This window comes from Cupressus sempervirens, chromosome 3 (assembly GCF_028749045.1).
Source record: "Cupressus sempervirens isolate cs-2001-9-10 chromosome 3, ASM2874904v1, whole genome shotgun sequence".
Taxonomy (NCBI): domain Eukaryota; kingdom Viridiplantae; phylum Streptophyta; class Pinopsida; order Cupressales; family Cupressaceae; genus Cupressus; species Cupressus sempervirens.
Window position 1 is genome coordinate 260,398,360 of NC_143120.1, and position 23,892 is coordinate 260,422,251.

General features: G+C 37.8%; 1 protein-coding gene across 1 annotated transcript in view; it reads right to left on the minus strand.

The window, feature by feature from the left end:
* Positions 1-23,892, minus strand: part of HEME2 (Uroporphyrinogen decarboxylase) — a 97,610-nt gene that overhangs the window by 60,162 nt on the left and 13,556 nt on the right. The window contains exons 3-4 of the mRNA XM_089819356.1: positions 2,792-2,902; positions 70-258 (exon numbers count right to left, since the gene is read on the minus strand). Of these exons, the coding sequence (XP_089675482.1) occupies positions 70-258; positions 2,792-2,902 (300 nt within the window). The remainder of the gene's footprint in view (positions 1-69; positions 259-2,791; positions 2,903-23,892) is intronic.

Below are 23,892 nucleotides of genomic sequence, written 5' to 3' on the forward strand. Positions count from 1 at the left end.
TAGACAAGGTTTTCATTTTTGTTTATGTGCAAGAGAGAAGAAGAAGCATCAAATGGATAAGAATTGTACCTGTGCTCGCAAGATTGAGAGTGTTTCGCCAACATATGGCACAGATTCTTGTGGAACAAACTCCCTCACCTCAGCCACATCACCTAATGTCCTGATTGGATTGAAAATAACTGGACCTTTTCCTTTAATAATGTCAAAAGGAATATTCATTCCTGACAATGGTGTAAGAATGTCCGAGAACAAAATAACCTGTGTCAAACGGGTCAGAGAAAATCATAAAGCTCTGGAATGGACACCAAGCCACAGAAACTAACCAAGTATGATGAATAGATTTTCATAGATTTTGTTAAGCAAAACATTAATGAGAACAAAATACAGACATGCACAAAAGCAATAACCAAGGATTCGAAGTGTATATTGGTTACACACTATGAAATACTTCTGTTTGCATCTAAACAGAGGTAAGGGAACACTATCTTACCTTGTAAAGATAATCTAAGAGTTAAGAAAAAAATTGGAATGCATCCCTTTCTCCATAAATTGCTTCAGTCCAAGCGACATGGACCAGGCACAAATTACTAATTTTATCCCTGCTTTAGAAGGATCATTACAATAGATGTTAGGAGAGGTTCTTGGATAAGAACATTACTTCCTCCTCAGGTCCAGACTGCCCATTTTACAATGTGTGCCACTGGAAACAGTATTGACCTTCTATGGTGACTGATGAGGATGGTCCCCTTTTGTGCAGATTAAGAAGGATATTAGCTCATTTGCGATGATTGATGAATATGTTGGCTCTTTGTCTACAGCAGACTGGTACAGTTTCTTTGACAACCAGACCTGTTTTCTTAAACCAGCTGTTTCTTTAGCAAGCTGCCTTCCCCTTACAAGATTATTACTTCAGTTTTTGCATTATTTGGCACTGTCTTTCCTGGCTTGTCTAGTGCAAACCTGTTTTGCATTAACCGTCTCTAGTTAGTTATTGTAGTCGCTTTAACTTTTTCTTTTTAGCATAACAGGTTGCTGGTGTATTTTGACGTATTTTAAAGTCACTTTAACTTACTCTGCTCATTTTTGTACATCAAAGTAAATTCTTTCTTTCAAAAGCTCGTAACTGCAGTTTGTATTGTGTTATAAGATAAAGAATTTGAATACCTTGAACCTGCCTGCTTTTGATCATGGCTCAGGAACTCATCCAAAAGACTTCACTTTACATTACTCTCCCTGCTATTTATTCTCCTTAGGTTTGACTGATTTAGCTCCACCCTTCTTGTTGCATTAGCATTTCTTCAGCCATTGTATTGACCTTCTATGGTGACTGATAAGGATGGTCCCCTTTTGTGCAGATTAAGGAGGATATTAGCTCATTTGTGATGATTGATGAATATGTTGGCTCTTGGTCTACAGCAGACTGGTACAGTTTCTTTAACACCCAGACCTGTTTTCTTAAACCAGCTGTTTCTTTAGCAAGTTGCCTTCCCCTTACAAGATTATTACTTCAGTTTTTGCATTATTTGACACTGTCTTTCCTGGCTTGTCTAGTGCAAACCTGTTTTGCATTAACCGTCTCTAATTAGTTATTGTAGTCGCTTTAACTTTTTCTTTTTAGCATAACAGGTTGCTGGTGTATTTTGACGTATTTTCAAGTCACTTTAACTTATTCTGCTCTTTTTTGTACATCAATGTAAATTCTTTCTTTCAAAAGCTCTTAACTGCAGTTTGTATTGTGTTATAAGATAAAGAATTTGAATACCTTGAACCTGCCTGCTTTTGATCATGGCTCGGGAACTCATCCAAAAGACTTCACTTTACGTTACTCTCCCTGCTATTTATTCTCCTTAGGTTTGACTGATTTAGCTCCACCCTTCTTGTTGCATTAGCATTTCTTCAGCCCTTGGGGTTTATTTATTTCTTTACCCAGTTATTTATCTAAAGTAATTGAACATTATTTTAGTCAAAATGACCTAATTTGTGTACATAAATATCTTTTTTTTTCAGTCACACTCTAGAGTCTAAAACAAAACTGTTCTGGAATTTATTATTTTGATGTTATTGACACTTGAGTAATGATTTTTCAGAGTATCAAGTTACTCCAACTCAAACAGGAAGTTTAGCTCTGCATTCTACAAAAAATGTTCCTCTTATCTTTTATAGTATTCTGAGAATTGTTAACTTGTCTTGTAGTGGAATTCCCCACCTTTCTGTTTGCTCACAAGTTTAATTTTGTTATTAGAATAGAATGACAACATTTTCCAAGATAGCTGCTTCTAAATCATCAATAAATTGTATTCAAAATATTCAATTGGCATTTAATCTGAATTTTTCACTAATATCTGAAACAGCCAATTTCTCATAATAAATGACGTGGTTCCAAGTGCATATTTAGCAATTATAATTATTCTATAGGAAAAAGTGTATCAACTGGTGGTCTGTCACTTTATGAATTACAAAGAAAGTTTGCAATTCTAGTTGGTGATAGCTCCATTCCGACACCATGCACTTACAAGATACTTTTTTGCGAGAGCTTAAAAGATTCATTTCCTGGAAAATTTCCATCCAATTTATGCCTCAAGTAGATTTAACAATACAGCTTCAATGAGTAAGAGATGGTTTTAGTAAAGTTAAAAATGGCAAGAGATATTGGACAGCATAAACATAAATATGCATTGCCAGATCTCAATAATCATCAAGATGTAACATAACACAGAATGACAAAGAGGACTAGGATTCTATATATCTCCTTAATGTTGCAACCTTGTCATAGATCAGACATAACACTTACTCCATCTGGTTTGAAAGATTTCCAAGGTTGCAAAGAGATTCTGACTGCAAGCTCAACATTTTCTGACCTCTCACGAAACATAGGATACTTCTCGCATAATTCTCGATAACTCTGTTCACAGCACAAAGAGAAGTCGTGATATTAAATAATAAATTCTAAGGGACAGTCAGTTTTGAAAGATTAAAACAGAGAAATTAAAATGTGCTTAGTTCATAAATCTATTTAAATAGAAAGAACTGAAAAAGAGAAATATATAACTCTAATGAAAAGAGTAACTTATTTTTTGCCAGGTTTCAGGTTGTTACTTCCTTTGTCCCCAGGTAACACTTATTCTCAAAGGAATTTCTCCTATACATTCTAGACATAATTTAAAAACTTAGATCCATGGATAGATTAATATCATCATAAGTTGCCAAATAATTAAATTCAATGCCAAATGAACCTGCAGATCTGCCTATATATTGATATTACAAAGATTTGCTCTTTTATCCATTTTCACCATCTCAGTCAAATTAACCTATCCCATTTCATAGCAAATTTTCTTTTAAATCCTCCTACCTTATACAACATGCACTAAAAGTGCATACCATGTACTCCTTAGTTTTCCCAATTGCATTACTGTTGCTCAACTCCCAACTCATCCATCCTTACTTTACCACTAAACTATGTGTGCTGCTACAACATTGTACTCATCAACACATTAGTAATTAAATATTCCAAAAAATGAATGCACTTTCAGAATTTGAACAGCATTCATGATAAGTTTCCTCAAGCTCAAAGATAACTGTAACCACAGTAGATCTAGTTCAAACAATGTTCTTCAGGCAATTTGTAGCATTGATGAAACATTCCAAGTGGACAGTAAATGCAGCAGCAGGAATGGAGCAAACAAAGAACTTTTCAGAAACAGCTAATCAGCACTCCACCAACATTAAATTCAAGAAAACCTTTTATCATTTTGCATGAACTAAGGCAAAAAAAACCCAACCTACATCAATGCTCACCATTCTTATAGGCATTACTTATGTTTGATTCAAACCCGAAATCAAGATGAGATTTCAATACCCTACAAGTAACTGAATCAGTGTTACCCCGGTGCGAGGGTGCGGAGGGACATTGGGACAAGTTTTGGGTGCGGGAAAAAAAGGGCCTCAATTTGGGGACGGTGGGGGGACAATGGGGGTTCGGCGGCGGGGGCGGGGGGGGGACTGGGGGGGAGTGGAGGGAGGGGTACTTCAATATATTATATAACATTAACATACCAAATATAGTTGAATACAGTGAATAGAGAAAATTGAAATGTGATTCACAAACCATAAGTTCAAACTTCAAACTTCATAACCATTACCAATGACCATTTAACAAATTAACTTAGTTCAAGATGCAAGATTCAAAATTCATTTAACAAATTAACTTAGTTCAAGATGCAAGATTCAAAATTCATTGTTCAAATATGATTCTATGAATATCATATATCATAAAGATGCTCATGATGACAATGAGCCTAATAGCATGAAACACTGAACAATGAAAAAATAATAATGTATCATAGCCATATCAAAGTGAGTACAATCAACAAAATGACAAAATGTCAATAATGAGAATGAAATCATCTCAAGTGCTCTCTAATCATCCCCTGTACCGAAGTCCTCATTACTGGAACTACTGGACTCCTCGTGGGTAAGATCCTGATCCTCTAAAGGAACACCAACTAGCCCTACATTGGCTTTTGCTACATCGTCATCCTCATCAATCTGAGTTGGATCCTCTGGCTCCACATCCCATCGTGCTACAGTGCTCTCCTTGTACTCACGTGTCTTGCAATCTTTGAGCCACAAGTAACCATGTACAACAACCAACTTCTCCACTCTCTTAGAGGTAAGTCTATTCCTCTTAACAGAGTGAATGAAGCTATAGGTGGACCAGTTCCTCTCTGCAGCTAAGGAACTAGAGACCTGAGATAACAAAGTTGAAAGTTACAACTTACAAGTTACAAACAAATGTTCATACAATTTGTAACAAATGATAAATGGTAAATCAATGATTATTGAATCAATGAATCATAAATTAAAATAAAGGGCTGGAATTACTATTAGTAATTAGTATTACAAACCTAAAAAAGCAGTTGAATGGCTAGTGAGGTGATCTTTAACTTCTGTGACCCATGACATTTCCACCACAAAATGGGATTCATTTGTGCCATGGTTTTGAGATCCACCTTTGCAATATCCAAGTATCCTACAAGTTACAAGTTTTAAAGTTTACAACATAATATTAAAATAACTTAAATAAAGTTATAACTTATAATTAACAATTAATTATTAAAAGAAGTTATAATTATAAAGAGTTTAGAGCACTGAATCAAGATTTAAGGATTACCTGAAAGACTAGCAAATTCGGACCACTCAGTGCGAATCTCACTAGCAATCTCAATATCATACATTCTGGAAATGCATCAAAAGAACCCATTCTTCACCTCATCATCCTGAAGTGGTGTGACTCTACCAAGCCTAGGTATGTACCACTTCGGGTTCAATGCATAGGCAGCCATGTGTAAAGAAGTGTTCAACTTCTCCCACCTGCGGTGAATGATAGGCTCAATGTGCTCCGTATAGAATGCTAGAGTGGGGTCTCTCTCACGCACAGCAGCCCTCATCTGCCCAAGCATGGAATCAATGCACTCATAAACCTCTCCAAGGCTAGGTGAATCTGCATCTCCATATCTGATCACCTGAAACACTGAAGTAATGGTGGAGACTATGTATTTTGCGTCACTCCAAAATTGATCACTCTTCACTGTCCCCTTTACCCTCTTCCCCTACTCTATTATGGACTCAGGCCATCGATTTCCATTCTTGTGTCATAACCATGAGTTGCAATGGATCTTGCAACTCAATCATTCTCTCCAAGAGAATATAATATGATGCGTACTCGGTCTCAACTAGTTTTAGGAATTGCTTCTTTGCGAAGCTCCTAAAAAGCGCATGTGATGTATGGTGATTGCAAATAAACATCTGCACCTCTCTCCCATCATTAACCACCTTTCTAATCCACTCTATTTTCCCCACGTCTTTGAGTGCATTGTTCATGGCATGCACACAACATGGAGTCCACCAAATATGCCTATAGGCTGCCTCAACAAGCCTCCTTATAGCTTTGCACACGTGTTGCATCTATCACAACTTGAACCACATTTTGTGGCCCAACCTCCTCAATGGCTTCCCTAAGCACATGAATCTGAAAATCAGCATCTTTACGATGCCCTGAACAATCAACTGCCTTAAAGAAGCATGGGCCCTCTGTGCATGTAACCATAATGTTGATGAGTGGACGATGACTAATGTCCATCCACCCATCCATGATAATGCTACAGCCTGAATCCATCCAACATGCTTTCATCTGCTCCATCAAGATCCCAACCTTGTCATGGGCTCTATCCAACACTGTGGTCTTCAGCTTGTGGTCACCTGGTGGCACATATGATGGCTCTCCCTCGTTCACTACCATGGACATCATCCTCACAAAATAGGGAGATCGAGCCACATGTGTAGAGATGCCATTGGCAAAAAAGAAATCACCAACAGCATCATCTAACTGGTCCCTTGCGTGCATGTTAAATAAATCAGCAATGGGGTTACTACCACTACGACTTGTAGTCGCTTTCCGTTTCCCCCTACTTGTAACATCAGGTTCTTCTACAACTACAAAATCAACTGAATTTAATATTCTAATTATCTGATCAGATATATCTAACTAATACTGAAGTTAATCTAAATTCTAAATCTATTTTAATTACTGAATTTCAAATTTATTCTAATGTTTGAGAAAACTGAAATTTAACCCTAATCTAAATTATTGTAAAGAAAAACTGCACCTAACATTCTAAAAAGAATCAATTTATGATACATCTATTTACAAGGAAAGAATCCTTCCGTTATATACATATATTGCATAAAAGAAATAAAGAAACTTAAATAAAACAAAATATGTACTAATTTACTTGAGAGACTTTTCCAATTAATTGACCAAGCTTTGACTTTGGTGAGAGGAGAAGCATTAACGTAGGCTTAACGTCCCAACCGCAGACCTTTTTACTTATCCCCACAAGTTTTAATTAAATAGAACGGCCATCCCTACCTTGAGGTCAGGCTTGGGACGTTCATCGATTCAGTCATCGGAGTACTCAGGTGGGTTGAGGTCCCAACAGCTATTCGATTGAATAGCTGAAGTATCAAGACAACAACGCAATCATTTTGTTGTGGCATGTTTGCCCTTTTATCGCCCTGGCCAAGGATTTCAGAGGTGGGTTTTTATAACCCGATCTCCACCGCTTAGCTTGACAATTAATTTTCAAAGTGGATTTACATGAGCTAATCAGATTATTTTGAATATTATCAATTATTGGTATCTTTCTTGTTTTTCTTGTGTCAGATTCATCTACACCTCACACCATCAACAGATCTTTCGATCGATGATTCCTCAATGTCTGAATCCGTTACATCTTATACTTAATCATAAGATTATGATTCTGCATTCTCAGAATTTCCTTGGTACTCAGACTTGATTATTATTACTAGTTTTGGTTGATTGAGACAGAACAGTTCATAACACAATTCTACAGATTTATGACACGGGCTGATATTGGTATAGTTTTATAATCAAAAGCATTGTTGAATGAAGTGGTAATATCAGACAAAATAAGATAAGATCAAAAGTCTTATTACTTCCCTTATTGATACTATCATAAGCATCAGCTACTTTTATTGCTAAACATTGTATACAAGCTCTGTTGGTTAATATGATGAGCACAAGTGTAACTCAAGACTCAATCTGTGCACACAACTCCTTCACTTTGTTTCAACCCGACTCAGAAAAGAAGACAGAAAAAGATGGAAAAACGTGAGCAAAGAATTAAAATCGTTTTTAGTACACCCTTACTTGTCTACAATATACTATGCGCCCTGCCTGGTGAGTTCTTCAATATACGCTGAATTTTGTCACCCAGATATGTGCAAGAATGGCTTCACGCATGCTCAGATGAATGGTTTCGTGGTTAAGCAGAATGAGATTGCAGGCGAGGAATGTTTGAGCAGAAAGGTTGATGGATCTTTGAGGGAAATCTTGAAACGGATATCTCACGGCAAAAAGACTTTCAAGGATAGCAAACTCGGGTTACTGGATGACAAATCTCTGAGACCATGGCGGAAAACATGAACAGACGGGAATGTTGATACCTCCATACGGAAACAACAAAGGCAGTATATAAAAGATATTGATCGGCTTTACAACTTCTGTTGTTACAAGACTATAATGCGATTTGAAATTCCATCGATTGGAAATATGAATCGTTGGAGCAAAGGTGGAAAAAGTTTTATTAATATAATTTAATGTTATATTATTATTTTGGTTAAATTATAATTAAGTATATACAAGGTGACATTATTGTATTATAGATCCTAATATAATAGTGCCACTTTGCAAATATTTAATTGTGATTTTAATCAAAGTAATGATATAATATTAAATGATATTACTATTTAACAAATAGAGGTAAGAATTTTTTATTTAATTTTAAAAATCTTATATTATTTTTAGCTCATGTAACTTTCCACTTTGAAATTTGTTGTCAAGTTTTAACAATCTTGCCATGGCGACTTTTGATCAAACCTAATATTCTTGATAACTAGGTCATATGATCATCCCATTTCCGTATGACCTCATTTCGTAATGCTTCCCCTCCTTCTCGAGTCTTTATCCTGCAATCTTCAAAACAATCGTTCTCGCCAAAAACATCAATTTCACAATTCATAATTTGTTAAATAATATCATTAGGAATTTCATCATAAATAATAACTGATTGAACAACGGCTAAAAACTATTTTCATGAACACAACGGCTAGAAACTATATTCACTTCACATGAACACAACGGCTAAAAACTATATATTCATTTAGTACTTTAAATCGATGCAACGCCTTAAGATAACTGCTTCAATTTCACATGAACATGAATAAATAAAACAATGGCTATAACTACCATGATGGAACAATGACTAGCTTCTCTTGAACATGAAAATTTATTCTGGTTCAACAGCTATTTTAACTAAAGAGAAATTAGGGCAAAAATTGGGATGTAACACTACTGCTATCTCCTGTCGAACTGTGTAGGTGAGGAAAATGGTGTAGGTGACATAGTCCTTGCTCTCTGATGCAAGATACGAGTAGATGTATCTTGCTGCCCCTGTAACTGCTGTATATTTTGTACCTGTTGCCTAGCAGACAAAGATCTAGGCACTGGAACATCACTATCATCAGAAATGCTCCATAGTTTGTTCACTTCAATTATGTATTTGACATTCTCAAGATTTAACAAAAATATGCATGGGTTCACGCCATAGCCACTCCAAAAAAGGTGTGAATTAACTCTAGTAATGCTACCAAACCATTCTGCGCCACATATATTGCACTTCCATTTACGTGTGCCACCATCTAAAGGTATAGGACGTGTAACTTTCATAGCAAATTGTTTTAGAGGGGACTTTGGATCATAAGGACCCCTTGCATACTTTGTCAAAATCTCTGAAGGGCAATCAATAGAAGGCACCCCTAGTGCAACATAAGGAGGCTCTTTCTCAGGCTTAGATTGACCACCTACATCAGCCCCATGATCACTTCCTTCGGGCTCAGGCTCAGGCTCATAATCAGATGCACTTGGCTCATTAATTTCCATGTCTTTTGCACTTTGGCCAGATCTAGATGCCATTTATAAAACTGCATTTCACAAAATGAAAATAAAATTATAAAAATGATCATAATACATTTCAGCCCAAGTAAAAATAAGTTAAAACTTAAAACTTAAAACTTTACTATTTAATTTTAGCATTTACTATTTAAATCTTTAAAATATTAAAAAAGGAAGCTAAGTAGTAAATACTAAAAGTAAAACAAAATAGTAAATGCGTTTCAGCATATGCCATATTGCCATATTTTTATTTTAAGAACAATTAAAAATTAATATAGATAATAAAAATCATAGAACTATCAACTATCAACAAGATTGAAGAATGAAACATTCAAAAATTTAAGTTGAAACTTGTAAGTAAAACTAAATACTAAATTTAAAAATTATAAATTGATTTCTAAAACCAAAAAAAGTAAAATAAAAAAGCCCTACCTTGAACTTGCTCCTCTTGCTCCTCTTGATCTTGCAATCCCTTGCAAAACCACCCACTAAGCTCTCACAAGCTCCTCCAAACTCTTTTTCTCACTTAGCTCCTTGCTGCTCCAAAACAATGAAATGAAATGGTGAAATGAAAATGAGGTCTATTGGTCTTATTAAACCTTCAAATAGACCACATGGGACCCACACCCAATTAGGGTTAGCATGCCTAAAAAACAAAAAAAAAAATGCAAAAACACTTTTTTTAATACTTTTTTGGGCCTCTTGTCGGAGCAACCTGTGAGCACCTGGGAAGCACCGCGCAAGCACCCGCACACCCACACACCTGAGCACCGCGTCCCACCCAAGTGCTTGACCGGTGCAGCGGGGTTGCTGTGGTGAAAAAACTCCCGGCAGGGGTACTCGGGTGCATGACGCACCCGCACCAAGTGCGTCGGGGTTTTGACCCGAGTGCGCGCACCTGGGTAACGCTGAACTAAATGGATGAAGACTCTAAAACCATCATTGAGGCATAAAACAAAGGAGGGTAGTCACCATACAAATTATGTTTTGGATTCACAATAACAACTTTTTTCTTAAGATTTTGTTTTGTTTCATTTCACTGTACCAAGTTTTCAATCACAATGCTCAGTAAGTATGAGTCTACGACTCCTTGCTCTGAATATAAAAGGCAAATATTACCATAGAAAAATGGTGTGCCAAACGAATATCTACAAAAATCATTATTCAGTTTGCGAAGAAGGGTAAAGACAAAAATGCTACAAGTCTCTGATGAGCCAAGAATTGAAGACTTCCAAGATTAGAAAAACAGAAGACAAAAAATAGCAGTTAATTTTTTAGGAAGATGATCACATTGGGAGCCCATCTGACCAATACATCTCATGGAAGCAAATATGGCTTATTGCAAGGGCTATATCAGATAATAATTTGTACTTCTATTAACAAGCATCATGAGAGAGTTGAATGTGATAAAGTTCAAAGTTTTAATCCAGCTAATTTATGGTGAATTACCGTCCTAAGTCACCACATTACACTACCTGATCAAAAGATTTTTAAGAAATAGTTAAACTAGTGGTTGTAGGCGTAGAAGCTTTCTGGTAGTTGTTCAATAGCCAATAAGGATGGTCACTGATCGACAAACAAGGAGTATGGTTGTTACAGCACCAGAGAGCTCATGTCATACATTTAGATTCTTAATCACTAAAAAGGATAGATCTTGGTCCAACACTAACATTAGCCCTAGATATTTTCCAATCAAAATTTCCATCTTTGAGGCAATGTTAGATTTGCCTTTAAAACTGTGAGTTTTCTTCTTAATCCTATGAATATCTTAATAGATGCTCTGCTTTAGGTAAAACAACTGGCAGAAATAAACCACTATCCAAATACTCTATCTCAAGAATTTTGTAGATTTATGGGAATACTAATTTATATTAGTTTAATACTATTATAAAGTATCTGCATCAGTGCATACAAGAGTGGGCAGATAGAACGTGTTTATTTTGTAATATGGGAGCAGTAGAGACGGAGCAGCACTTTGTCAAGGATTGCCTGGCATACAGTCTCCTTTTGAAAAACCCATATGATACGAGGCACCTGAGTCAAGAATCCATTCCACTGAAGAAATTGAACCAGCCATAAGTGCTTGCCCTTTTCACTTTGAAGTAGGTGGAGTTGAATCCTTGGAAGCATTTGGCACATTGATTTTGTTCTTCCTTAGTAAGTTTTCCAACTCATCGATTCTCTTAGTCTTGCAATGATGCTCATCATGATTTGGTTTCTTGCAATATGCACAAAACAGTTTGTCCTCCTTATCATTGTTTCCCTTCTTGTTGGAAGAAGAATTGCCTTGCTGTGAGGAGGAAGATTGTTGTGTTTTTTATTGTGATTTTTGCTTCCACTACTTCTTCTTGCTGTTGGTAGAACTTTTGCCTTGTTGATTTGATTGGTTCTCATTGCTGGCCACCAATGCTTTGGTCTTTGATGACTTGAGAACTCCTATATCTATCAACTTGGATTGTTCCAACATCAACATTTTTGCAAATGCATCAAATGTAGGCTTAGTGAAAGCACTTCCCGTGGTCAACCTATGAGTGTTGTAACTCGACACAAAAGATGCATACTCTGAAGGTAGCCTCTTCAAAATGTGATGAATCAATCTATCATCCTTCATGAGATTACCACAATCTTTAAGTAGTGCTCTCAATTCATTGGCTTTATTGATATAATCTTGAATTGTGTCAAAAATTTTAGGATCCAAGAGAAGTAGATCATCCTCAATCTAGTATCCCTTTTCCTCATCCACCTTACCACACAACCCTTCAAGTTTGTCCAAGCAGCCTTGGCTTCCTTGAAACTAGAAATGCGGAAGAAGAGATCTCTATGAACACAACTCCTAATGATTCCTAAAGCTTGGTTGTCTTTAATTTTCCAATCAACTAGTGTTGTAGCATCAGTGGGTTTTGTAATTGTACCATCAACATACAAATTTAAACCTTTTTTCATTAATCTACTCCATACAATATCTTTCCATGTAGTATAATTGTGTGAAGTTAGAAGTGGAGCTTTAGGTGAACCCATGATGCAGAAAATGAAAAAGAGCACAAAAGAGAGACACAAGAACACAAGAGACACCCCCCCTATTCACTCAATCAAAAAGACCCCCACAAAAATGATGTTTTTGGCATTTTATATGTAGTGCGTGTACAATAGGCCACTTGTCAAAATGTACAAAGTGGACTTCTGATTTTGCTATTTACAACTGCCTTTTGAGGCTCAAAGCTATCACTAAGCATTGTAGCTCAGATGTACAACAATTGTGAAAGGTAATCAAAGCAATACAATGCAGAAAAGGACCTAATTTTGAAAGTGATATTTTTGTCTACACAAGCCTATAATCTAATTGTAGATTTGGAAAGTAAACGAAAAATTAAGCACTTTCAAAAAAAATGGAGCATTGAAAATGTGTCCAAATGAGCCCGTACGGAGCGTTTGAAGTTGCAAATGCAGGATTCGACAGGTACAGTCGCCAAAAGATGCAATTTCTAACAAATCCGTGCACCAAAACCAAAAAAGAACAGCACCACAGAAAAAGTTCAGGAAATTCTACCCAAAATTTTAAAAAATCGCACCTGATTTGGAGTCCGGATGACTAAGGTATGGCCTCCCAAAGTCGGATTGTCAAATCAAAACTGCATCTGGAGAGGGGTTTGGGCAAAAAAACACTAGGTTAAATTTGACGGTCAAGCGGTTGTCACAACAGTTGAATTTTGCCTGGAAATGACGGTCTGACGGCCATCAAATTTAGCATAGTAAAATGCTGATGTCAGTGAAAAAAATCCCAATTGCTGACATGGCAAGTGGCTTCAGGATGACGTCAACATTGTATGGAATAGTGCATCTGTACAGAAAAATGACGTGCCTGGCTAACTAGGATGTACGGTGGATGTCGCATGGCGGCTAACTGGGCAGCTACAAATCCAAGACATACATGTGGCAGTCTGTTGAAGGTCAACATGTGCCCAGCTGTAGCAATATGTGTCATGCGGAGGGACAGGGTTCGGTCATCAACATGGCCGAGAGCTTGCAGATGTCGCGTGGTGGCATTGGAACCTGCAACGTGGGCGGAAAGGTCCTTGAATCTATTGTCGTCACGTGTCGACTAATGCAGATGTCCATAGTGCCGCGTGGATGGGCTGAATAAAGTCACCGGACGGGGAGTTCGTTGCCGCCGCCGGCCAAAATATATAAAGCACAAGCCGGCGAATGGATTAATCCCACATTCGTTATGCAAATGTGTTTGCAGACGTTTAAAAAGAAAGGGCCACAACGGTTAAACAAACAAGGAAGCCATCGGTGAAATGAAATTGTTGCCAAGTTGATGTGTGATGCCGGTTGTGATTGCAAGGTTTGCCAGAATATTCGCTAGAAATATTGATAAAGCCCGCTGATGGAATGTTAAATTGTCAAGGTTTATGTTTAAGGAATATTTCGAGAATATTCTTTGTGAGGGCCAAGGTTTCACCACCTAGTTCCTACAGGCCGAATAGGCCTAAAAAAGATTCTGAAAATGGCAAAATAATGCAAAGCAAATTAAAATGACAGATCTCAAAATCAAATGAACAAATTGATAATGACCATACCAAATTTGCAAATCGAGCCTTTGGGTGCCGGTTCGCAAAAAAAAAATTCCTCAAATTCGACTATAGCCTAAGCATATTTATAGTCAAATTTCACCGAATCGATGTTCCAAACGCAATGGCACGGTCCGTTTTAGCTCTTGACGCTCCCAATGACTGCAATACTCCGGATCTGGGTCGAGGTCCTCTGAGAGGTGAAGCAAGAAAATGGTCTCGAACGGCTATGTGAAGAGAAATTCCCTCAGCTCTGATACCATGTAAGAATTTGTTTTAGTGCAAATTCACCCAAAATCAAGGAACTCAAGCACAAGCACAAGAATAGACCAGAAGAGTATGATCAGAATAACAATATGATATTCAATATTGATTCACAAGTACATTAGGAGTGCCTGAATATAAAGGCCTCTAGACTGACTAAGAGTCAACACACTAATAAGTCTTACAACGAAGCACATGTCCACCAGGAGTGGATTATCCTCCATTAAGCACAGGAGTTAGGGCAATGATGAGAGGATAAGCCTACGAAGGTGTAGCACGTAAAATTATGTTGTAGACACCATGTGCTAAAATAAAAGTGCTAATAACTGTGTTGCCAACATAACAACTCAGTTAATTATGCAAACTCCAGTGTTGTAGACACCATGTGCTGAATTAGAGTTGCTTACTCCAGTGTTGTCAACATGACAACTCATATGAGTACACAAACTCCTAAGTGTCTCACCTAAGAAATAATAAAATAATGCATTGACCTAAGTAAACTTAAGTAAGTGTAAATAGTTAATATTTATTTACACCAACAAAGTAAAAGATGGGAAAAAATATCATACCATTGGAAAGTACTCCTTGAGAGTGTTCCAGTGATAGGATATTTAAATGCAAATAAATAATAAGGAAAATATACTAAACAAATAGAATACATATTTTAATGCTAACTTGTTCTATTTTTCAAGATATTCTCAATTACAGCTGACTTGCATTATGCTTCAACATAAATATACAAGACTCTGCCATTTTCATTATTATTGATTGGAAAATTCCTAGTGTAAGCCTGCATTCATCGAAGGAAGAGTTGTTATCTAGAAATTAGTGCCTGTGGGGAGTACATAGTTGGCACGAACTACAGCCTCAATATATGAAATCAGCAACTTTGTCATCATCAATATACAACACAATTAAAATCTGATTTGAAGAGACAAGTTGCAGATATTATTAATGAGGATCTTGACCAGCAAATGGAATTAAAACAGGATTAGCTCTAATTCTACAAGGTTATTCATATTGACTAGGAAAGACTGCTTTTCTGATGGCATAAGGATCTTGAACACCAAAGTGAATCAAGGCAAGCAAAGACTTTATATACCAGAACGATTTAATTGTACTAATCTTGATCTTTAACAGATGCAATAAATTGGGCCTAGGGGCCTAGCTCAATTGGCAAGAGCTTCCTATGGTAAAGCAAAAGTGTAATGTCCTCAGCTCAAAGCAAGACAATTAAAAGCAGTTGCCTGTCCTTTCCTTGGATTACCCAAAAGGAAGAGGGCATAGAGCATCATTGGGTAAGAAATGAAGTCCTTGGCTTGCTCTAAATTCTAATTTTAAGTTGAGTGCAGGTCTTTTGAAGTCACTTAAGTGAACTTAACTTACTTCTAAGTGAACTTAAAGTAATTATAAATTAGGCACATCTTTTTACGCAACTTAAGTGATGCCTATCCAAGGGACTTAACCCCTCTTTTATGTACTTAAATGACTTAGTAAAACATATGACAAAAAGTCAAGGTGGGCCCCAGCTTCAAAAAGTTTCACTGGTGCACACTTCAGGTTTTTACTTTGGACTGTTGGATTAAGAGGTGGAATATCAAGGGTGGAGATTGATTCATCTTTTTAGAAGGTATTGAGCAACACCTCAAGGGGCTCATTTAGAGTTCATTGTGTGATAAAGATTTCTGCTTATTGCTGCTGCAACTTGGCTTGAGGATTCAAACCCTTGAGTTCCCTGATTTCAGTGAGACATATGGGCTCTCCCTAGTCAGAAGGGCGCGTTTTAGCAGAAGAATTACAGTTTGTGAAACCCTAGCACATTGCTAAATCTGGGCTGCAAGTGTTCATCTGGTTTAGAGGCCAAATTAAAGACAATATTAGTGTTGGAGACTCTGGTCTGGGAACATTCGCTACTGCAAATCATCTATTTCTGAGTTTTTGTGGATGGTTGTTAGAGAGTATCAATTCCCAACTTAATGCTAGTCAATTTGGGAGCTTATCACCATTTTTGAAAGGTCAGCTAGTCCTAGAAAGTATTCTGACCCAAATCTGGAATATTTGGTATGTTATCTGCATCATATTGTTTGATGGAAATGACTAATTCATAGGTTTGAAAACTCTGGGCACAAGTAAGGGTTTTGATTCAATTCTCCTAAGTTCAGGAATAATCTAAAATCCAAATTTTATTTAGCTGAAAAAATCAGATTTGAAATATTGACCAGAATTTGGGTTTGTCATGAAGATATTTATATGCAAATAAATTTCCAGACTTATGCCCTAGTTTGTAATAGTTTTTGTTATCAGATTTACCCTGGTTTGCATAAATCATTGTTTCCTTTTTAGTATCCCAGACTTGGCAGTCTATTGGGTTTTGTTGCATGCAAAGAAAAGGTGGTCACAGTCTGCAGAAAATTAAAGGAACAATGGCAGGTCCAGATCAGCCCCCATCATCAAATGAAGAAGCAAAACGGATGTTTTCAGACATTATTAGACTATTGAATGATAACAATTTGTATTTGAATCAATTAGCTCATAACACAGAAAATGGTACAACATTGGTGCATAAAGAAGAAGGTGAAGGAAGCAAAATTGCAGACAGTAAGGCGCATTCTACAGGCAGATCCTCACAGAAAAGACCATTTATGCCCACTTTTATATAAGAAGATGAACAAGCACAAGTAGAACCGGTGGAGGAAAATGAGGGTGCTGAAATATTAGCTAAATATCAAGCCCTAGAACCAGATTTCCAGTCAGCCATCTCTTTCAACGATTACTTGGAAGTCACCAAACGCACAAGGCCAAGACATATTCAGAACAATCAAGGAAAACAAAACTATGGGTTGCAGAAAAAGTTGGGAAGTTTGTCTATACCTAATTTTGATGGATCAACTAGATGTACAGTGAGAATTGGGTTCAAAAATTGGACACCAACTTTGCCTTGAACCAAATGTAGGAGAGTGATGCCATAAAATTTGCTACACTCCACCTTGAAGGGTCTGCACATGAATGGTGGCATCACAGTTTAGTAACACAAGCACATGGTGCCATAGTCTCTTATGACCAGTTTTGCACTACACTGATGGAGATATTTGACCGAAAGGATTAGGAGACATATTCTAAAGAGTTGGCTCAATTGACACAGGTTCCATATATTTCATTATTTCAGCAATTGTCAGCCATGGTTACCGATGTGTCAGAAAGGGGATTGGTTTTTTGGTTAATGGAGGGTTTGGATGAGCCTCTTAAAGGTTGAGACTAATCTTTTGACCCCACATCCTTGCATGATGCTATTAAGCGTGTGAGGAATATGGAGTTTACCCACACCACAAGCCAGGTTTCCCAACAAGTTTCCACAAAGATCCTCACCACAAAATTGGCCATAGAAAAAGGACAAGAAACCTGAATATACCAAACCAGCAAGAGAGATATCTAAACCACCCAGTCAGACAGCACGTGATACAATGGAAAAGATGAGATGGACGAGTCTTTGTTTAGACTGTCATGAGCCTTGGACACCTGGACATAGGTGTAAGACTGGGGGCAAAGCCCATTGCATCGAGGTCTTTGAGGAGCCTAGTGATACTGAGTTAGAGGAGACACGATTTCAGGATGCCCAACAGGAGCAAACAGATAGAGATTCAGACACAGATAAGCATCAGGATGATTTGACACAGATGAAGGGTGCAAAAGGAAATCTCTCTACCACTCCTCATTATAGTGCTTTCAGAGTTAAGGGTGTTGTGCGGGACAGCAAGTTGTTGTATTGATTGATGGTGGGGCTATCCAAAACTTCATTGATGCATCCAATGTAAAGAAGCGGGATTTGAAAGTTGGTGAGCATGAAGCTTTCCTTGTGAGGACAGCAAATGGCACATTGCGTTGTGCAACTCTTGTTCCACAGTTTAGCATGGCATTGCATAGTTACACCCTTATAAATGACTTTTATGTGATTGACATCGAGGAGCGCAATGTTGTTTTGGGTGTTCCGTGGTTGTGTACTATCAGTCCTCGTCTGACAGACTTTAAGCCTATGCAATTGAGTAAAAGGGTGTTATTGCGGGGCTTATGTTCAGATGTACCTAGAGTTGTTTCAGCTAGGAGAATGGAGAGAATTTTACGACATACAGAGGATGAGTGGGAAGTGCAGTGTTTTATTACAGGTAAATCCATGGAAACGGGACAGCAAGGATATCATGTTGACATACAAGGCTTGTTAGACAAGCATAGCTTGGTGTTTTCTGATTTGCCCCATGGTTTACCTCCAAATCATGGTTTTGAGCATGTCATTGAGCTTGTGGTTAGCAAGCCCATTGCCACAGATCCTTACCAACATCTGAAACAATTCAAGGATGAGATTGAAAGAACTATTCAGGAGTTGTTGGATGCAAGACATATACGACCCAATTCTAGCCCATTTGCTTCTTAGATTATTTTGGTGAAGGATGGAACTATGAGGATGTGCATTGATTATCGAGCACTTAATAAGAAGACCATCAAGAATATGTATCCTATTCCACGTATTGATGAGTTGTTGGATGAGCTACATGGAGCAATCTATTTTTCCAAAATTGATCTTACATCAGGATACCACTATATGCGAGTTCGAGAGCAGAATGTGCACAAAACTACTTTCAGGTGCCACTATGGAAATTTTCAGTACTTAGTGATGCCCTTTGGATTATCTAATGCTCCAAGCACTTTTCAATCTTGTATGAACCATGTGTTCAACAAGCAATTGCAGAAATTTGTGTTGGTGTTCTTTGATGACATCTTAGTGTATAGCAAGGTGTGGAAGGACCATCTTCGTCGCCTTGATGAGGTATTGAATATTTTGGGAACTAATTCCCTTTTTGCAAAAGCATCTAAGTGTGTGTGTGGTATGACTGAGCTATTATCTATAGAATATGTCATCGGGAATGGTGGAGTGAAGCCCCATAGGGGAAAGATTCAAGATATACTTGATTGGCCACCACTAAATGTATCTAAATTGAAGGGCTTCATTGGTTATGCACATACTATAGAAGGTTTGTGAAGGGATTTTCTTCGTTAGCCGCTCCTTTGACAGATTTAACCAAGAAGGATGACTTTGTTTGGACAGATGAGTCTCAAGGGATCATGGATCATCTTAAGAAGGTAATGAGTACTTATCCTGATTTGGCTTTACCAAATTTTTCTAAGCCTTTTGTACTTGAATGTGATGCATCTGGTATTGGTATTGGGGTTCATTTGATGAGAGACAAGCATCCCATTGCTTATGAGAGCAGAAAATTAAATGAAGTGGAAAGGAGGTTTTGTATCTATCATAAGGAGATGATGGCAATCATGCACACACTTGAGAAGTTTCACCAATATCTTGTGGGCAGCAAATTCACAGTGAGGACTAACCATAACAACCTCAAGTATTTCATGGAACATAAAGGAATGAACGAAAGATAGCACCCTTAGGTAAACAAGTTGCAAAGGTATGATTTTGATATTGAATCTGTTAGAGGGAAAACTAATGTTGTTGCCGATGCATTATCTAGAAATCCTAAATTTTGTTCACTTTCAGAAATTTCAGCCAATTGGAAGGATGACATATTAGAAAAATATGTCAAAAATCAGCATACTTGTGACGTTTTAGATGGTAAAATAGATAATGAAAGGTATAAGGTGCTGCAAGACATCATCTATTACAAGGAATGAATCTATCTAGTACCAAAAAGTGAATTCAAATACACTGCTTGTTGTTCACAACAATCAACTAGCTAGTCACCTGGTTATTTGAAGACATACCAATGTATTCGTGAAAAATTCTCATGGAAAGGAAGGAAAGATGACGTTCTTAAACATGTGCGAGGATATCTTGAATGCCAATTAAACAAGGCTGAAACTTCTTTTCCATCAAAGTTGTCACAAACTTACAACCACTTCCAACTCTAAATCAGAAATGGGAGCAAATATCATTGGATTTTATTAGTGGGATACCTAAGGTGAATGATAAGGATTTTATTTTTGTGGACGGACATACAAAGTATGCTCGCATTATGCCTATGCTTTTCGAATTCAAAGAGCCAAAAGTTGATGGCTTGTTTTTTGAGCAAGTTTTCAGATTACATGGAGTGCCAAAGAGGATTGTAAGTGATAGAGACCGCATATTCATCAGTACTTTTTGGCAAGAATTGGTGACGTTAACCGTAATGGAACTTTACCATAGTACTAGTTACCATCCTCCAATGGATGGTCAAACTGAAATTGTAAACAAGTGACTTGAAAGCTACTTGAGGAAATACGTTTCCGGGAAGCAAAAAGCATGGGAAAAATGGTTGCATTTGGCAGATTTCTGTTACAATACTACATATCATTTGAGCATTGGCATGACACCTTTTGAAGCTTTGTATGGTTGTGAAGCTTCTATATTTGTGGATTTGGTCTTTTCTGATTCTAGAGTTCCAAAATCTCTTGAGTGGAATAAAGAAAATCAACATATCCTCAAAACGCTCAAGCAGAATATACAGATTGCACAGGAACAACAAAAGAAATATGCAGAACATCATCGAGTTGAGAGGTCTTTTGCGGTGGGATACTTGGTATTTGTGTGTTTTCAACCTTATAGACAATCCTCATTGAAGATAAGTGGGGTCAAAAAATTTTAACCCAGATTTTATGGACCTTTCAGGGTAATTAATGTTGTCGGCAAAGTCTAAACACAGCTAACGGGATTAGTTAGTGTCTGAAAGATTGCCTGACGGTTGAGTCACCCCTTCGGAAGATATATGTACATCGTCCGAATTGAATCATCATTGTACTTGTGATTGTATACTCTACTTATATGAATAAAGTACTATCTTGTTATGTGTTATATTCTAGTCTCTTAATGCAATAACTATCCATTTACCCTGTACGGTAAACATTTGGCGCCATTGCCGGGGATCGAACTCGGGTCACCCACGTGACAGGTAGGAATACTCACCACTATACTACAACACAACCCTTCTTACTTTACTTTGTGGTCATTCCATTGAAAAGGAAAGGTTACAATGCCATCCTCGGAAGGAATTAGCTAGTAGAAGCAAACGTGAAACATGACTAGAAAAGGAACACTCTTTCCATGGAAAGAGGTCATAGGTTTGTAATTGACCTACACACCCAGATGGTGGGAGAAGATGTGGTGTCGTCAAACTCCAAAGCTGAAGAGGGAGACGATGAAGGAAAGAATAGGATGGAACCCAACAAAGAAGGAATCCTAAAACTAGAAGGAGGATTCGATGATGACAACTTGGACTCAGTGAATGGCCTACTCCATTGGCAAATGGAGGACTATGAACTCTTCTCGAGTTTTCACATGTTAGGGGTGGAAGAAGGAAATAATGAAGATGGAAAAAACGAATTTCCGTCAAAGTACAGAGAGGTCAAGGAAGGAGAGGCACTGATCGATGAAACTCCTGCACATACATTCAACAAAGAAAAACCTATTAATTATGAAGAACGCTCGGTGAGGACAATGAACTTAGGAGATGAACCCAACAAAAAGAACATATTTGTGGGAGATGACTGGAATCCAGTACTAAAAGCAGTAACATTTAAGATATTCATGGAGCATAAGGATGTCTTCGCGTGGACATACAAAGACCTAAAGGGGGTACCGCCAGAATTGAGTGTCCACTGCATCCCACTTATACAAGGAGTAGTATCCATATGGAAGCGACCATACCACATGAATAAAAACTATGCCGCACAGGTCATGGACAAAATTAACCAAATGCTTGATATAGGCATTGTTTTTCGAGTACAGCCAAGTGAGTGGGTGTCTCCAACTGTGATATCACTAAAAAAGGATGCCACTCAAATAAGAATATGCGTGGATTTTTGTTGTCTAAACATAGTAACAATTAACGACCCATTCCCAATACCATTTACAGACAATATTTTGGAGGAAGTTGTCGGGCACGAAATATAGTAATTCATGGATGGATTTTTTGGCTACAATCAGATATCCATTGCTAAGGAAGATAAGCTCAAAACAACCTTTGTGGTGGAAGATGGAGTCTACATCTACAATCAGATGTCATTCGGTCTTTGCAACACCCCAACAACGTTTCAAAGAATCATCTTGCAAATCTTCGACAAGATGTCAATAGGAAACTTCAAAGCTTTCTTGGACGATTGGTCAATTTTCAGCGCAAAGGACAAGCAACTGACCGCACTCACGAAGTGTATGGAAAGATGCAAACGAGCACGACTAGCACTAAATCCTAAGAAGTGCAAATTCATGGTACCCTAGGGAAAACTATTGGGACACATTGTGTGCAAGGCAAGCTTAAAGACAGACCTAGATAAGGTCCGAGTGATTCTGGAAATGCCACCATCAATAGATTTGCCGAGGTAAAATCATTTATAGGACACATAGGGTACTACCAGAGGTTTATTAAAAACTTTGCCAAAATATCTTACCCTCTCGACAAACTAACTTGCAAAGGAGAACCCTACAAATGGGAAACAAAACAAGATGAAGCCTTCTAGGGGTTGAAAACACGAGTAGCCACAGCACCTATTCTGGCTTACCCCAACTAGGCCAAGGAGTTCCACGTACATGTTGATGCATCAAATTTTGCCATCGAAGCAACACAAGCACAGACAGGTGATCATGGATTAGACCACCCGATTTACTTTGCAAGTAGACTCTTGTCGAAAGCAAAAAAGAACTCCAACACGATTGAGAGGGAAGCTCTCCAAATGGTATATGTTGTACAGAAGTTTAGGCACTACTTACTAGCAACCCTATTTGTGGTTTATGTAGACCATCAGGCTTTTCTATATTTGGTGAATAAACCAATCATACATGACGGATAAGTAGATGGTTACTTCTATAGGAATTCACATTTAAGATTATAGTACAACCCGAGAAAAGCCATGTGAGCACAGACCACCTCTCCAAACTCAGGTTAGGGGAACCACCTGAGGGAGTCAATGATGACTTTTCGGACGCATAGTTGTTTCAGATCGTCGTACTTCCATCATGTTACACAAGTATTGGAGAGTATCTTTCAACTGGTCAATTAGCTAGGGAAATGTAACCAAACGAAAGACGAAAACTCGTACTAAGAAGCCGAACATTCCAATTGATCAATGGGCTACTATACAAGATGGGACCTGACCAAATCCTCTGGCAATGTGTTCTCGAGGATGAAATACCGAGAGTATTGAGGGAAGCACATGAAGGGTCCGCAGGCAGACATATGGGGCTGGACACAATTGCACACAAGATACTTCTCACAGGATGGTGGCCTACCGTGCACAATGATGCCAAGGAGTGGGTCATTGGATGTGACACATGCCAAAGAGTCCGAAAATCATTGAAAGGGGATTTTATGCCCTTAAACCCCTCACATGCACAAGAACTGTTCAAACAGTAGGGATTGGACTTTGTTGGACCCCTAAAGGTAAGCAAAGCCCGCAGAGGTCGATACATCATTGTAGCAACGTAGTACCTCACAAAGTGGGTAGAGGCACGGGCCCTACCAAACAACTCTGCACTCAGTACGA